This window comes from Tupaia chinensis, unplaced genomic scaffold (assembly GCF_000334495.1).
Source record: "Tupaia chinensis unplaced genomic scaffold, TupChi_1.0 Scaffold000477_1, whole genome shotgun sequence".
Taxonomy (NCBI): Eukaryota; Metazoa; Chordata; class Mammalia; order Scandentia; family Tupaiidae; genus Tupaia; species Tupaia belangeri.
The window spans coordinates 1,714,035-1,729,837 of record NW_006159986.1 but is presented as its reverse complement, the minus strand read 5'-3'; the positions used below and the strand labels follow the sequence as shown (position 1 = coordinate 1,729,837).

At 55.3% G+C, this 15,803-nt stretch overlaps 1 protein-coding gene across 2 annotated transcripts in view; it reads right to left on the bottom strand.

Annotated features, from left to right (window-relative positions):
- RARA (retinoic acid receptor alpha) overlaps positions 1–10,366 on the bottom strand; it is a 22,343-nt gene extending 11,977 nt beyond the window's left edge. Inside the window, exon 1 of one of the 2 annotated variants that reach the window (XM_006155935.3) lies at positions 10,013–10,366. In XM_006155935.3, the coding sequence (XP_006155997.1) occupies positions 10,013–10,190 (178 nt within the window). In that variant the 5' untranslated portion in view covers positions 10,191–10,366. Of the gene's footprint in view, positions 1–1,079; positions 1,719–10,012 lie in introns of those variants that run through there. The other variant, XM_006155936.3, reaches the window with a different exon arrangement.
- Between the last annotated feature and the right edge of the window lie 5,437 nt (positions 10,367–15,803).

The following is a 15,803-nucleotide window of genomic DNA, read 5'->3' as shown; positions in this document are numbered from 1 at the left end:
AGAAACCCGAGTCATCTAACAATAACCCCTGGTGCCTGCTCTGGCCCACCAGACTACACGACCTCACAGCTGGGCACGAACACACCCAGGTGTGCACCCCGGGAGCTCCCAGCCCAAGTGTGCACAGGGTTTCTCCCTCCCAGAGGAGCCTGAGACCAGGCAGGGGCAGAAGAGAGGGTGGCCGGGCTGCCAGGATTCTCATCAGCACCCCTCTTAGAGGGACAGCCCGCGGCCTGGCTCTATTCCCAAGTGAAGACAGGGTAACAAAAGGACTCGGCCAAGCTGGGAGGCGATGTATTCCTCATTTCCAGGGCAGCCCCCAACTCACAACAAACAAACTCATCCCCAGAGAACAAGTCGGCTTAGGATTATGGAGAAGGATTCTTCCAACCAGACCAGCTTCTCCCCTCCATTCCCAGGAACAGGCATCACAAAGATGCCAACCGAGTGTCTGGGGCCAGGACAACTCCCACATGGACGGGGTGCCCCTCCTCACGATGTAAGGGTTGGTTAGAATGGCAGATGGGTGTCTGCTTCGGTTACCCCTTCTGCCACACCCCACTGTCAACACCAAAGACACCCAGTGATCTCGACACCCACTCTAATAGCGCCGGGGCAGCAGCTGTCACACGGAGAGGGCTCTCCCCAGGCTTTGGTAGGAGTGGGACCCCGGGAGGAGACCCCTCCTTCTGAGAGCAGACTAGCCCACAGACAGGACCTTTACCCCACCCTCCATCCAACCTGCAGCCAAGCTATTGGGTTCCAAGTAAGACGACACAGATGGGGCCAGGGGCGAGGGGCTTGGGCTTTGCTGTCCCAGGATGAAGTGGAATGGAAGAGATAGATGCAGAACGTTTCCGGCAAAGAGGAGCGCTCAAAGTTCCCAGGCCTAACATAACGGAACTAGCCCCAGGGCTGCGTGAAGGGGAGGTGTCCAATTGTCCAGTCAGGGCACCCGAGCTCAAGGGCAGGGACAAGACCCCCACCAAGACCCAGGCTCACACCCTGGGGTAGCAGTGGAACCCCGCGGCCCACCCCACCCGCAACTCCGACAATAGCAGAGAGAGGCCGGTACGTACAGTGGTTTGAGCCATTCCAAAGCGGAGTCCGGAGCGGGGTGGAGTAGGGGCCCGGAGCGGGGAGCCCCTTCTCCGGCAGCAAACAGGCACGGTTCTGGTTATAAAAATCCACCACTAAGAAGGGGTTAGGGGTGGGGGTGAGCCCCCCTACTTCCACACTCTCGTACATCTTCCCCGGTGAAGACAAGAGGTCTGGGGCGTGGAAGTCCTCCACCCTCACTCAGCCGGCGGCGCCATGCACGCAGAGCAGCTGGGGGCGAGGGGCAAGTCCCCTCACCCCGACCGGCGACCCGGGCAGGGGGCGCCCCCTGCCCTGAAGTCCCTGCGTCTAAGTCCTCCTGCCGCTCCGCCAGTCCCAGGTGAAAAGCAGGCAAGTTGTGTGTGCTGGGCAGAGGGGTCCCTCGGCTCTCCCCGGGAACGCCCGGCGGAGGCCGGGAACTCGGCGGCTTCACCTCGAAGGGGCTTCGGTCTCGAGCCTCATGGTGTCCGAGGTAGACTCCGGTAGAGTCCGGCTGCTCCCCAAGTCCCGCAGGCTGGGGGCGGTCCCCGAGCACTTCCTCCTCCCCGCCGGGGCTCCCGGGCTTCTCCCGGGCGGGCGAGGATTCCGGGTGGGGGTGGGGACCCCGCGGCTCCGCCTCCGCCACGCCCGTTTTTATCCCCCGGGGGCCTGGCAGCGGCTTGCGAAACGCAGAGACCTGAAAAGGAGAGGCGGCATGTGAGCCGGCGAGTAGGGGGAGCCTGCGGAGGGGAGGAGAAAAGAGGGCCAGGAAGGAGAAAAGGCACCAGAGGAGGAGGGCGCAGGGTGCCGACGGAGGCCGGGTACGCGGGAGAAGGGGTTGCGGGCCGAGGCCAGGACGGAAGAGGGGCGGACGTATTCCCCCGTCCCAGTTCCACTCCCCGTCTCCCCCGAGGCTTGGTCAGTCCCCGGCCAGGCTAAGCCGCGGCGGGGATGGGGTGGTCCCAGTGTCCTACCCCTAACACACACCCCGTCCAGCCTCGGCCTCATTTGCCTAATGCAATGCGGCTGAACTCTCGCTGAACTCGCCTGGCGGCGCCTCACCTCCAAGTGACCCACCCACCGCTGCCCGTGACATCACCCGCTCGCCAGCCCGCCTGCGGGGCTCGCCCGCCCGGCCCCCCCCCCGCGCCCCCCGAAGAGGCGGGGCGCGGCCGCAGGAGGCGCAGAGCGGGGGCGTGTGTTTAGTGCCACGAATGCGGCGGGCCGGGTGTCCCGGGTGTGACATTGTGCAGCTAGGGCGCTGTGTCGGAATGAGACACCCGGCTTGTGTCATTGTCTGTGACATCATGAGAGACTCCGGTCGCCCGCCCGCCCGCCGGAACCTGACGCGGCAGCGCGGGCGCTGTTGGCACAAACACAAGCCGAGGGGCCTCTCCTCCCCACGCTCTGCGTGCTTCCGGCGAGCGAAGCCCCGCCCAGGGTGTCTCCCAGCTAAGGAACCAGCGTGGGGGAGGGAGGCAGGCAGGGAGATAAAAGGCTGGTGCCTTCCAGCTGACCACTTCCTCTCGGAAGCCCTCGGGGTGGCTGGTTTATTGGAGGAAAGCCTTGAGTTGAGTAGGTCCCTACGAAGAGGGGATACCCTGGAGGGGGGTGTAGTCGTAAAGACGGGATGGGAATTTGCATGCAAGCCTACGAAAGACTTCTAGAAGCCAGTCTCTTTACATGTATTGCCATTTCCACAAAGGGGTAAGTTTTACAAATAAACTGACGTCTCAGCAAGGATAGGTGAGTTGTCCAAGATCACTTTACAGTGTAAAGGAGAGCGAGAGTTGTGAACTTTGCCACCAAAGCCTATGTTCACAGCAGGCCAGGCCAATTCAAGAAAAATAATCTTTTCTGTCCATCCTCTATGTGGATACTCTAGTAAGTCCACCCTTGGAGACTTTACTGAGAAACACATATAAAAATTTGGAAACTAGGGGCCAGCAGGTGGCATGGTGGTTAAGAGCGCTAGACTCCAACATGGCTGACCACAGTTCGAGTCCCAGATCTGGTGGCTTGCTTTCTCACTTTCTCTTTCTCTTACTCTGTACCTCTGATCAAATTAAAATAAATAAAATAAAGTTAAAATAATTTTTAAAAATTGGGACCAGCAGTTGGCATAATGGCTATGTCACTGGACTCCCATGTAGCCAACCATGGTTCAAGTCCTAGACCTGGTGGCTTAAACTCACACTGGACACATGTGCATGCCCAAGATCCCGAGAGGAAAATGGAGAAGGGATTGCAGCATCGGGGGTGATTTCTCGCTTTCGGTCTCTCTGTCTCTTTCTAGAGAGCGCACGTGCCCTATAGCAAAATTCTCTCAAAAATTTTTTTTCTAAACTAAAATGAGTGAGATTTTGACAGCATGCTGTGAAGGAGAACCAATGCAGGGCCAGCCCTGTAGTGCAGGGGTTAAGCACTGGAACAGAAGGTCGATCCCATGTAGCCAAGCAGAGTTTGAGTCCCAGCCCCAGGGGCTTACACACCAGGCATGAGCATGCATGCCCGGGCTGGAGAATCAAGAAAAAGGACTGTGGGGGGTATTTTCTTTTTCTTTCTTGTGCATGGACAAGAAACAAAAAAATCATGTATCTAATTTAGGTTAGAGGAGAACTCAAAGCAGAGACCTAAAGAAAGAGTGAGTCAGAGAATAGGAAGAAGTGCAGCTGCAGTAAAACAGAGAACCTGTGCAAAGATCCTGGGGTTACAGAAACTGGTGAGTTCATTCAAGGAAGTGCAGAATACTAGAATGGATAGCATAAAATTCAGGAGGAAAAGATACGTAAGACCAGGCTGGAGATGTGGTCTTAGAGCCAAACTAGGTAGGCTTGCAGGCCTCAAGAAGGCTTTGGGATTTTATCCTAAATGCAAGAAGCCACAGAAAAGTTGGAAGCAGGGGAGAGGTAAGATCTGATTTATGGTGTAAAAAGATCTTTCCAGCAGCTGTGTGAAGAATGGATTGTAGCAGGGCAAGGGAGACTAGTTAGAAGCTGCTAGTCCAGCAGCAGACAGGGTGGCTGAGCCTAGGAAACATAAGGAGGCTCTTTTTTATTTATTTTTTTTTAGGTTTCTGCCTTAGGGCACATGCACTGGGCGTGGAGAGACAGACAGTGAGAGGGAAAGTGAGAAATCAGCCCCAAGGGGAAATAGCCACTGCAAAATCCCTTCTCCTCTATTCTCTCAGGATCTTGGACTGTGCCCAGTGTGATTTTCAAGCCACCGGGTCCAGGACTTTACCCACGGTCAGCCATGTGGCAGTCCAGCAGCATGACCACTATGCCACATGCTGGCCCCTGTAAGGAGGCTCTTTTTTTCCCCAGGTTTTTGCCATAGGGCATGTGTGCTCACTGGAAAGAGACAGTGGGAGGGAAAGAGAGGAATTGCTCCCTGGGGGGTGAGGGGGTGTAGGCACATTGCAGTCCTTTTTCCATTCTCCACCTGGGATTTTGGGCACACATGCACGCGTGCCTGGTGTGAATTTCAAGCTACCAAGTCCAGAACTGGAACTGCAGCCTGCCATGTGGAAGTCCAGTGCCTTCACCACCACACCACCTACTAGCCCCAAATTACTAGATATGTTAAAGTTAGAATCAATGTGTGAACCGGAAAGGAGGTAGCAAAGAGGACATTGGTGTGTGGCTTAGGCAACAGGAAGTTCCTGAGCCTGCAGAGTAGAGGAGTCCACTGGGCTGTCGGCCAGGTAGGTATGGAGCTCTGCAGCAGTGCAGTCAGGCCTGCTGTGAGTGCAGGGGTCTAGGAAAGGTCTGCAGGTCTTGCCAGGGAAGAGGGCGCAGTGCTTAAGAAATGATGTAGCTCCTGGACAGTTAGATGCTAGGCTTTGTGCCCACAGCGGCAAGGTACTGAGGGACCTGAGGCTGTCCTGGCTATCCAAGACCTCACGGTCAGGGAAAGATCTCTCCTGCTCACAGCAGGGACAGGAGAGAAGAGACTTCGTGATAGATGAGTTTCTTCAGGGGGGGGGGAAATGGACCCATAGGCATTCAAAGGAGGGAGGGAGCATGTGGCAAGGAAGCGGGAACATCTGTGAAGGTTTCTGGGAAGAGGCGGCATTCAAGATGTTCCCTGCAGGAATGGATAGGATTTCTAGAGCGAAAGAAGAAAAGTTGGGGTGAGAAGCTTTGCTGGGCAACAGCAAGGTCGTGGAGCAGGTCATGCAGAACACTGTGTCCCAGGGCTGTGGGAGAAGAGGGAAAAGAGGAAGGCTCTGGCCAGCAGCTGCGGGTGAGGCCTGTGGTGGCAGCTGTCTGCGGGCCTCGGCCATCCTGTTCAGCCTCAGCCCCAGCTTCTTCTCCCAGGCGTTGCACTCAGCAGGCCACTAGCAGGTGTGGCTTGAACTGGCCCCACTTGTACTACTTCCTATTGTCCCCAACCCATCTGGAGTGGACAGCAAACAGGAAATCATGAGGCCTGGTACCAGACAGACATCAGGTTCCAGTACAGGGTGGCCATCCCCTAAGACAAGGCACAGCTCCATCCCACCCCCGGCAGGTCACTGCCCTTGCAGGGTACTTGGAACTTGGGGCAAGTGGGTCATCGTGGACTAATTGCAACCCGCCCAGCCAGGGATGGACTAGAAGTCTTGTTTCAAAGAAGGAAACAGAATCAGAGTGGTTGAGTGACCTGTCCAAAGCCTCCCAGGAACTGTCTTTTTAAGATTTCTGCCTATAGGGAGCCTTGGTCTGTGGGCTGGCTGAAGTTTCCAGCAACCCAGAAGTCAAAACGGGGAGGGAAGGGCCTCTAATTGGACCTAGCCAGGGCAGAGTGGCCTCCAGGCTGTGTCCCTATTCCATGGAGAGTGAGGAGGAGGAAGGAGTTGCTCAGAAGTGATTTGGAGAAGGGAACCACTTCCCTACCTCCCATAGGTCAGTCAGAGCCTGCACTAGCCCTGCCCCACATCCCCTAACAGGGCTGGGCGGAAACAATGCCTCAGGCCCTGACCCACCTAAGAGGAAGAGAGGCTTCCTTCCCTGAGTCCCCTCCTCCTGCCCAGGCTGGGATCCTGCCCAGTGGAAGCCTGTGTATTATCCATGCTGGGAGATAAAAGGTGGGGGCCCCATTTTCATTCAAAACCCCGTGTAATGGTCTTTTGGCTGACTCTGCATTTTGGACCCAGGAAAGGCATTGCTAGGCAGTACCCCCTGCTCCAGGCTGTTGCTCCTATTGTCAGGGCAAGAGTGAAAAAGGGAGGGAGGGACAGAGGATGGACCGCACAGGGGAGGAAGTGGCAGAGAGGAAGAGAAGGGCAGTTGCTGCTGTCTGTCTCCTGGCCAGGCTCACTCAGACCCTCAGGTCATTCCTGACTCTAGGCACACCCAGTGACTGTGCAGGAAAAGCCGAGCACCTTGGGGCTGTCATCCCAGCTCCATTGATCCAACTGCCCTGCCTTGCCCCTAGCCCACAAATTGAAACAAAAAAGGAACAAGAACTGGCTTTTACACTGTGTTCCTTCAGTGTTCCTTGGAAGGAAGGGGGAGGCTGCCCGCTGAGCTCTGCAAACTCCCATGGGCTGCAGGGGGCAGGTTGGGGGGCGGGGGTGGACATGAACATTGTATCCACAGTTTCCAGGACAGGATGGCAATCAGGCCTCATTTCGCCTTCCCTCTAGTCCAGGCTCCAGATGAGAGAGGATGGAGCTTGGCTTGGGGCCTCCATTTGCCCCTAACTGGGGGGGATGTAAGAGGTCCCAAAGCAGAGGCAGGGTCTCAGCAACAGGGAAGGGGTTGCAACGCTGACATAAACCTCCCAGGCTCCCCACACCTGAGAGTGTGCCCCACAGTTCCCTCTCAGAGCTGCTTACCTAGATGGTGGGAAACAGCCCAGCTTTACAAATCCTAGGCCTGGTCTTGCCATACCTTGACCTCCCCCAGCCTGCTTCCTCTTGTGTAAATGGGAGTAAGTCCCTCTCCCGGGGTTAAAGTTTGTGAGTCTCTGACAAAGTTCCTGACACACAAGAGGTACTCCACCTGTGTTAGCATCTCCCCCCCTCTCCAACTCCCTCCTACACCGGGGCACCAGAGCTGGGTGCATCGGGCAATTCTAATTCGCGGCCCTCCAAGAGGGGTTCTGGCAGTAGCCCTGGCATACAGAGAGGAGTTCATTAGCACACAGTGAGGGCGCGGATGTCCAAGGTTTAACTGCCCCTTTCTGACCCTTTATGCCCAGAGTTTTCAGGGCGAGCAACAAAAAAGGCATCCAGAAGAGTTCTAAGAAAGTGGGATGTTCCCCTCCCCAACACACAGAGACCCTTCGCCTTAAGCACCCCGGGCTAAGTCCTGCCCCACAAGCAGCCCAGCACACAACAGACACCTCCTCCCCAGCTCTGGATTGGACTCTCCCAAACACACTCAACCCTCTAACCCTCTCGCCCAATACACACAAGCCATTAATCCACTTCCCAACACAAACTCAACCTTGACCCCTCCTCCCCAAACACACACAACCCTGACTGTCCCCATAATTCACACAGAATCCTAAACCCCCACAGTAAACACCAGCCGGCAGAGACCAAGGCCCGGCAGAGACCAAGGCCCAGCGGCTGGCTTGGGGGAGTGGGAGGGCTCTTGTACCATCTCTGGAACCCCCCACCAGCAGGGAGAGGGCTTCTGTCATCTACAGGCCAGCTAAGGGGCCGCTCCTCCCATTCCAGTGGGGGGAGCCTCATCAGTGAGCTTACCCACATCGAGGGTGCAGAGGACCAGAACAGAGCACTGCTCTGTTGCCCGCAGGAACAGGGAGCACCTCCCCTAAAACAGCCTGACTCCTAGTGCCAGTCCCAAGGCAGGGAGATGGGAGGGGGAGCTGCCTCTACCTGAAGGGGTGGGGCATGTGCAGATTGTCACCTGGTGCCTCAACCTGCAGGAGGAGGTGGAATGTGCCTGGCTCCCTGGGCTCTCAGCCACACCTCCGGCCCCAGATATGGAAGTCAGGGAGAAGCTCCGAAGCTGGGGGTCTGAGTAGGAAGAGAAATTGTTTACTAGGAAGCAGGGAGGGGCCGGGAAACCAACAAGCTCACAGAAGGAGGGGCAGGAAGGGGGCATTGCCTAACCTGGGCGGGGAGAGCCAAAGAGGCAACATTTGCCCGAAATGTGGGCACCCCCCCAAAAAAACAGCAAGAAGATTACCAGGGTGAGAAGCCTTCTCCACCCACCTCTAAGAAAGAGGAAGATGCTTGCAACATCCAGGGGAGGGTGATGCATTTGCTCTGTCTAGGACAGGACCGTCAAGGACGGGGCCAAGCCCCAGACCCTACCTCTGCCTGTTCAGTCTAGGCCCCAGGTGGGTGGGGTGTCTGGAAGCTCTGTGCCCCTCACCTGGGGAAGGACAAGCTGCCCACCAGTACTGGGTTGCTGACCCCACCCCCCATTAAAAATCTCACTCTGACAAGCAGACACTTTCCAAACCCCAAATAGGAGTCCCGGGCCCTTCAAACGCAGTGAACAACATTCCACAAAGAGGAGCCCACCCATTTCTAATGACCTAGAACCCAGAGGCTGGCCTCCCCCAGCACAAGCAGAGGCTGGAAGACCAGACTAGAACCAGGTTCCCAGACTCTGTCCATCTCACGCTCCCAGGTAAGGGAGAGAGAAAAGGTTTGAGGAGTGGCAGGGGAAACTGAGGCAGCACCTGCCTTTCACTGGCCCCAGGGCATAAAGGAGCATAGCGTCCCTGCTCCTGGCAGCTGGTGGGGCAGAAGGAGGCCGCATGGAGCCAGAGGAGGCAATCCAGGAAGCAGTGGTGGTGGTGGGCAGTCGGCCAGTGCGGGCAGTGAGGCGCCCAGCCAGGGCCTGCCCCAGGGACAAAGCGACTCCCTGGCTCTGGGGAGAGGGCGCTGCCCCCACAGCAAGAAGGGGATACCAACACAGCCCTACAGGGCACACAGAGCACTGGTGCCAGGAAGCTTGCCAATAGCCATGGGAGGGCCGGTGGGTACCTGGGTGTTCCTGCCGGCCAGGAGTGGTGGGACGTGTTTCCCAGGTCAGCAACTGACCAGCCAGCTGCCCATGGCCTGCGACTTCCACCTCCTCCCACCGCAGGCCAGGCCCTGGCTCCCTCCTCCCCCCAAGCCCTGGCCTGGCGCCCAGCTGGGCCCTGGGGGCCAGAGTTACTGTAAGCGGCCTGGCAGGCCCCAGGCTTGGACTCTGCCAGCTGGCCAAAGCCACCGCCACCTCCCACTACCTGGCTCAACCAGCCGGGGAAGAGTACTGAGACCCTCGTCCAGCCAATGGGTGACCCCCAAGGCAGAGGGTGGAGACAGAAAGCACTGGCCCTGCCAAGGCCAAGGATGTGTCCAGGCCGAGTGCCCCTTCCTGGGACAGGCACACTCTCCACATGCCTGTGGGTATCTCCCTCCCACCCTCCGCACAGCAGAAATCACACCCGAACGGAACAAGCATCTTAGCATGGGCAGGGGGTGGAACTGGCAGGGTGAGCGGTGGGGGCTCCAGCCAGCCTGACCTCCACTGCTTCGAGCCCTTTCCCTCAGAGGCACTGAGGGGGTGGGGCGTAGGTGGGGAGCTCTTCTCTGCTCTCCATTGGGCTGGCTGCAGTTTCCACCAAATGTCGAGAGGTTTGTTTACCCGCCTCCAGCCTCTGTGTCCAGTCCTTGGAGCTATTTATAAGGCCCTCCAACGGCAAAGCACAGGCAAAGGGTGCAAGGGGCACCACGAGCCCAGAACAGCTTGGTTTCTTCTCTCCCTCGCAACGCCAACATCAAACACAACCACCGTGATCACCTACAAGCCACAGGACTTTTATCCTCCACCCCACAGAGCATGGTCACCTCGTCTGTCCGGAGAACACCTTGCCACTCACTGCACTCACAGCACAACAGACGTGCCCAGAGCCCCAGCCCTGAGGCCCCGCCGCCCTCTGCTGCCCGGCCCCCAGGCCTCCCCCTGCCCAGACTTACTGGCTGGGGATGGCGTGCTATATCCACTAACTGGAAGCTGGTGCTGGAGGCTGGTCAGAGCGCCCGGTGGGGAGAGGCCACCCAACATAGGGGGGAAGAAGAAGGCGTAGGGGGGCACCGGGTACCCATTGAGGTGCCCGCCCCCTGGTGTCGGGCAGGAGCTGCTGTTGCTGGCCATGCCAAGCAACCACAGTCAGAAAGGCAGGCACACAGTCTGGTAGGGGCTTCAGGCTGCCCCTCCTCGGGGCATAGGGCCTGGGCCCTGAGGGGGTTTGGGTGGTCACCCACCCCCCCCAGTCCGGAGCTGCTGTCCAAGGTCGACAGGCTAATCTCAGCCTCGTGGAGCCCCCACCCTAGCCCCCCCCACCCTAGCCAGCGGCTGGGTGGGTTGGGGGGACGTCCCGAGAGTTGGTTCTTTGATCGAGCAGTTCTGTGCGCTGGTCCTTTCCTGGGAAGGTCCAGAGCTGGCTTTCAGGGCACCAAAAAGGATGCCACTCCTGGATGGACCCCGGCTAGGCGGCGGGGGGGGCCATGGCCTGTGATGCTGCAGAAAGAGGAAAGACAGGTGAGTGGGCACTGCGGAGCAGGCAGACGGGCATTCCCCATGGAGCTCCCCAACCTGGGCAGCCGGAGGTTTTCCTGTGGCACCCAGCTGAGCAGACAGTTGGCACTGTGCCTGGCTGGCAGAGACGGCCTGGGAGCGGGGCCCAGACACTGCTGGGGGTGGAGGGTAGCACAGCCAGGCCGGGGAGAGGAGACGGGGACAAAGCCCAAAGCCTTGGAGGGCCTGTCCCCAACAGTCTCGTGAGGAAAGGGACCACAGTGTCACCCGAAAGGCCGAAAGGCTCGCTGTGGCAGAGGCAGGCAGCTGGCCCTCCTTTCCCACTGCAGGTTACCTGAGGTCAAGATGCAGAGAACGTGTGCTTGGGGGGAGGGGGAGAAGGAGGAAAAGCCGCTTCCCCAAAGCACTGGCACTTCTCAGAAAAATGACTCTTAAGCTGGGGGGGGCCTCTCATATACCACTTCCCACCCCCAGATCCAAGCCCCAGCACCCAGATGCGTTTGTCCCACAGGCTGGGGAGGAGGCCCATTCTCCTACACACAAATAGGGAAATGGAAACCAAGGACTTCTGAGTGCCACCGCCAATGCTTACCAGCACAGTGGTCCAGGGGCAGGAGGGCAGGGCCCGCCCAGGATGGGAGCCTCCTACCCCAGGCAGGGAAGGGGAAAGGGAGATTGATCCCAGAGTTCACCCACACGCTTCCATCTGCAGAAGCGACACACATGGAGTGGGGTAGGAGGTAGGCTGAAGATGAAAGGCCAGATGTCCCCTCACCAGTGTGGACACAGATCCACACCCTGTTTGAACAGCTGGGACCCAAGGATAGGCATAGAGAACACTGTGGGGTAGAGAGAGGCAGAGATGAGCTCCGAGACTCCACCACACAGTGAGACAGGCAGCAGAGGCCAAAGCGAGAGAAGACGAGAAGCGGGTCCACAAGCAGGTGTTTCAAATCCACTTTGGGTACAGGGTATGCATCTATATCTCTATGTTAATGTACATTAAGGTATGCATAACTACCTATATGTACGAATGTCCATAGATACATAAGACAAAAGAAAAGAGATAAAAAAAAAAAAAACAGCCTTTCAAAACCACAGAGAGAGATCACTTTATACCCACTAGAATGACTAGAATCAAAAAGGGGAGCCAGCAGTTAGCGTAATGGCTATGTCGCTGGACTCCCACGTAGTCGACCGTGGTTCGTGTCCCGGACCCGGTGGCTTAAAACTAACGCCGGGTGCGTGTGCGTGCGTGCCCAAGATCCCGAGAGGAGAATGGAGGAGAAGGGATTGCGGTGAGAAGAAATCACCCCTGTGATTTCTCGCTTTCTGTCTCTACGTCTCTCTCTGTCTGTCTGGCGAGCGCACGCGCCCTACAGTGAAAATCTCTCCAAAAAAAAAAAAGGTAACAGCAAGGAGGGGGGGTGATGTGCTCTCTGTCTGTCTGGCGAGCGCACGCGCCCTACAGTGAAAATCTCTCCAAAAAAAAAAAAAAGGTAATAGCAAGGAGGGGTGATGATGTGGAGAAATGCATTGCTAGTGGGAATGCAAAAGAGTACGCCTGCTTTGAAAGGCAGTTTGGCAGTTCCTCTAATGGTTAAACAATGTTAGTCTAGGGCCAGCAGGTGATGTAGTAGTTAAGGCGCTGGACTCCCACGTGGACAACTGTGGTTTGAGTCTCAGATCCAGCAGCTTAAAATTCATGCCAGGCGCATGTGCATGTGGGCCCAAAATCCCAGGAGGAGAAGGGATTGTGGCATGGCCGTCTCCCTTGGGGGGGATTTCTCACTTTCTGTCTTCCTATCTCTGTCCATCAAGTGCACCCTATAGCAAAAACTCTCACCAAAAAAAAAAAAAAAGTCTATGACCCAGCAACGCCACTCCTAGACTAGATATCTAATCAAGAGACAGAACAAAATATGTCCATAAAAAGATGTGTACCTGGAGCCAGCCTCAAGGCCGGGTGGTTAAGGGATCCCATATGGCTGACCACTATGCAGTTCAAGTCCTGGTTCCAGAAGCTTGAAAAACAATGCAGGGTGCATATGTGTGTATGTGTGCCCAAAATCCTGAAAAGAGGGAGCCGTGGAGAGATGGGATGGTGGTGGTCACTGGGGAATGCGTTCTCCCTCTGCCTCTCTGCCTCTCTGGTGAATGCATATGAGTGATACTCGCTACAACATAGATAACCTTGAAAACATTAGGTAGGAGGCCAGCAGGTGGCATGGTGGTTAAGACTCTGGCCTACAACCGTGGTTTGAGTCCTGAACCCGGCAGTTTGCTTTCTCACTTTCTCTCTCTCTCTCTGGTGAGTGCACGTGCCCTATAGCAAATTAAATAGCAATAATGATAAATAAAATAATTCTTTTTTTTTTGGAGAGGTTTTTGCTATAGGGCACATGCGCTCACCAGAAAGACAGAGAGAGAGAGAGAGAGAAAGCAAGCAAGCAATCTCTCCCCAGTGAGGGTGGCCATGCCACAATCCCTTCTCCATTCTCCTCTTGGGATCTAGGGCACACACACATGAATTTAAGCCACCGGGTCCAGGACTCAAACTGCGGTCAGCTACATGGAAGTTCAGCGACATAGCCATTACACTAACAGTCCCAATCAGGAAGTTCTTTTTTTTTTTTTTTTTTTTTAAGAATTATTGTGTTTAACTATTTATTTTAATTTGACTAGAAAAGGGACAGAGTGAGAGAGAGGGAAAGTGGGAAAGCAAGCCATCAGGTCTGGGACTCGAACTGCAGTTGGTCATGGGGGAATCCAGCCCCCTTAACCACCACACCAACTGCCAGCCCCAAAATAAATAATTTTTAAAAATAATTAATCCTTATTATTACTTTAAAATTTGCTATAGGGTATATGCACTCACCAGAGAGAGAGAAGGAAAATGAAAAACCAAGCCAACAGATCCAGGACTTGAACCTCAGTCAGCCATGTGGGAGTCCAGCACCCCAACCACCATGCCATCTGCTGGCCCTAACTAATTCTTTTTTTAAAAAATATTTGTTTTATTTAACTTTATCATTATTATTATTTTAGTTTGACCAGAGAGAGACAGAGAAAGTAAAAAGGCAAGCCACCAGGTCTGGGACTCGAACTGTGGTCACCCATGTGGGAATCCAGCACCTTTAACCACCACACCACCTGCCAGCCCCTAAATAAAATATTCTTAGAAAAAAAAAAAAAGTGTAGGCCAGCTGGTGGCATGCTGATTCAGGCAGCTGAACCCCACATGGCCAACTTGTGCAATTTGAGTCCAAGTCTCAGAACCAGAGTCTTGAAAAACACAAGGGCACCTTTGGGAGTGTGCCCAAAATCCAGAAAGGAGGGAGAGATGACGAAAGTTTGAGACATGACCATTCCCTATTGGGAGATGCTTTCTTACTTTCTCTTTCTCCCTCACTCCTGCTCTCTCTCTAGCAAGCACACATGCCCCCTAGCAAATTAAAACAAAACAACCAAAAAACCCCTCACACTCAACACCTAGCACAGTGTCTGACAAATAACTGGGAAGTGATTTTTTTTTTGAAGACAACTTTATGCTTAGTTACAAAGATCCTAAATTGTATGAATCCGTTTATATGAAATAACCAGGATAGGTAAATCCACAAAGACAGAAAGCCAATCTGTGGTTACCGGGGGCTGGGGTGTGGATCTAAGGGAAATGGGAAGTGACGGTTGATGGGTATGAGGGCTCTTTTTGGGGTGATGAAAATGTTCTAAAACTAGGCTGGTAGTTGCACAACTTTCTGAATATGTACTAAAACCATTGAGTTGTACACTTTAATGTGTGAATTTTATGGTATGTCAATTATATCCCAATAAAGCTGTTAAAGACAGAGAGACCAGCAGGTAGCATGGTTAGGAGGCTGGACTCCCACATGGTTCAAGTGGTTCGAGTCCCAGACTTGGTGGCTTGCTATCTCACTTTATCTTCTTTTTTTTTTTGGAGAGGTTTTTTGCTATAAGGCGTGTGCGCTCACCAGACAGAGAGAGACAGAGAGACAGAAAGACAGAAAGTGAGAAATCACCCCCCAGGGGGATTGGTCACGCCGCAATCCCTTCTCCTCCATTCTCCTCTCGGGATCTTGGGCACGCACGCACAAGCACCCGGTGTGAGTTTTAAGCCACCGGGTCCGGGACGCAAACTGCGGTCGACTACGTGGGAGTCCAGTGACATAGCCATTATGCTAACTGCTGGTTCCCCTTTCACTTTATCTTCTGTGTCTCTCTCTGGTGAGTGCACGTGCCCTATAGCAAATTAAATAATAACAACAATAAAATTAAGTTAATAATTACTTTTTTAAAAAAGAGTAAGAAAAGAGACAGAGACCCTCATATAAGGACTGTGCCCCTTCAACACCACCCTTCCCCTGTGCCCAGCTCAGATGCACAAGTTCCAAGCTCCAGGCTCAAACCTGGAGTCCAGGAGACATGCACGTGGCCCGTATCTGGCTGAGGAACAGGCCTGGGATGGGGGAGTTCCTGCCAAGGCCACTGTAGAAGAGGCCAGGACTTCTGGGCCCAACCAGGCCAGCCAACCAGCCAGCCAGCCTATGTCAGACAGGGAGGGGACAGAGACTGGCTAGGGAAGGGACAGCTGCCCTAGGAATGAAATCTGGACCTCGTTAATGGCCCTGATTTTTACCGTTACTCATTATGACAGCCATAAGGCCTCTCTCCTTGCCCCGAGTAAGGTGCCCCATCCCTCCCCATGTCCCTGCCAATTCCCTCCCAGGCTAAGAGGCTGACATCAGAGGAAAAGGGGCCCCACCCACCAGACCAGCTGCTGCCCCCACCCCACCCTACCCCCAGTGGGGCCCCACACAACAGGGAACTTGAGCTGGGGGAGCAGGCAAGGGAAGGAGGGGCTGGCTGAACCTCACGTCTACAGCTGGACTCACACACAACTACACACCACACGCTGCAGAAACTCATGCATGCAGGCCTGCAGAAAACATCTGGGTGGGCAAGAGGCCGCCTGTACCAGGCATCTGTGTGTGCGGGCATGTGAGGAAAGGGAACCTGGAGATACCATCTCTCTGCACCTGGGCTCCACCACACAACCAACACAGCTCAGGACTTGCATGCATGGCCCAGCACACACCACCACAGGCCCCTCATCTCCCAGACTGCATCCTCCCTGGCCCCACACAGCCAGCAGGCCCCATACCTGCCTCTTCTAGGGGTGAGGCCAGAAGGCAGTTGACCCAAAGTGAG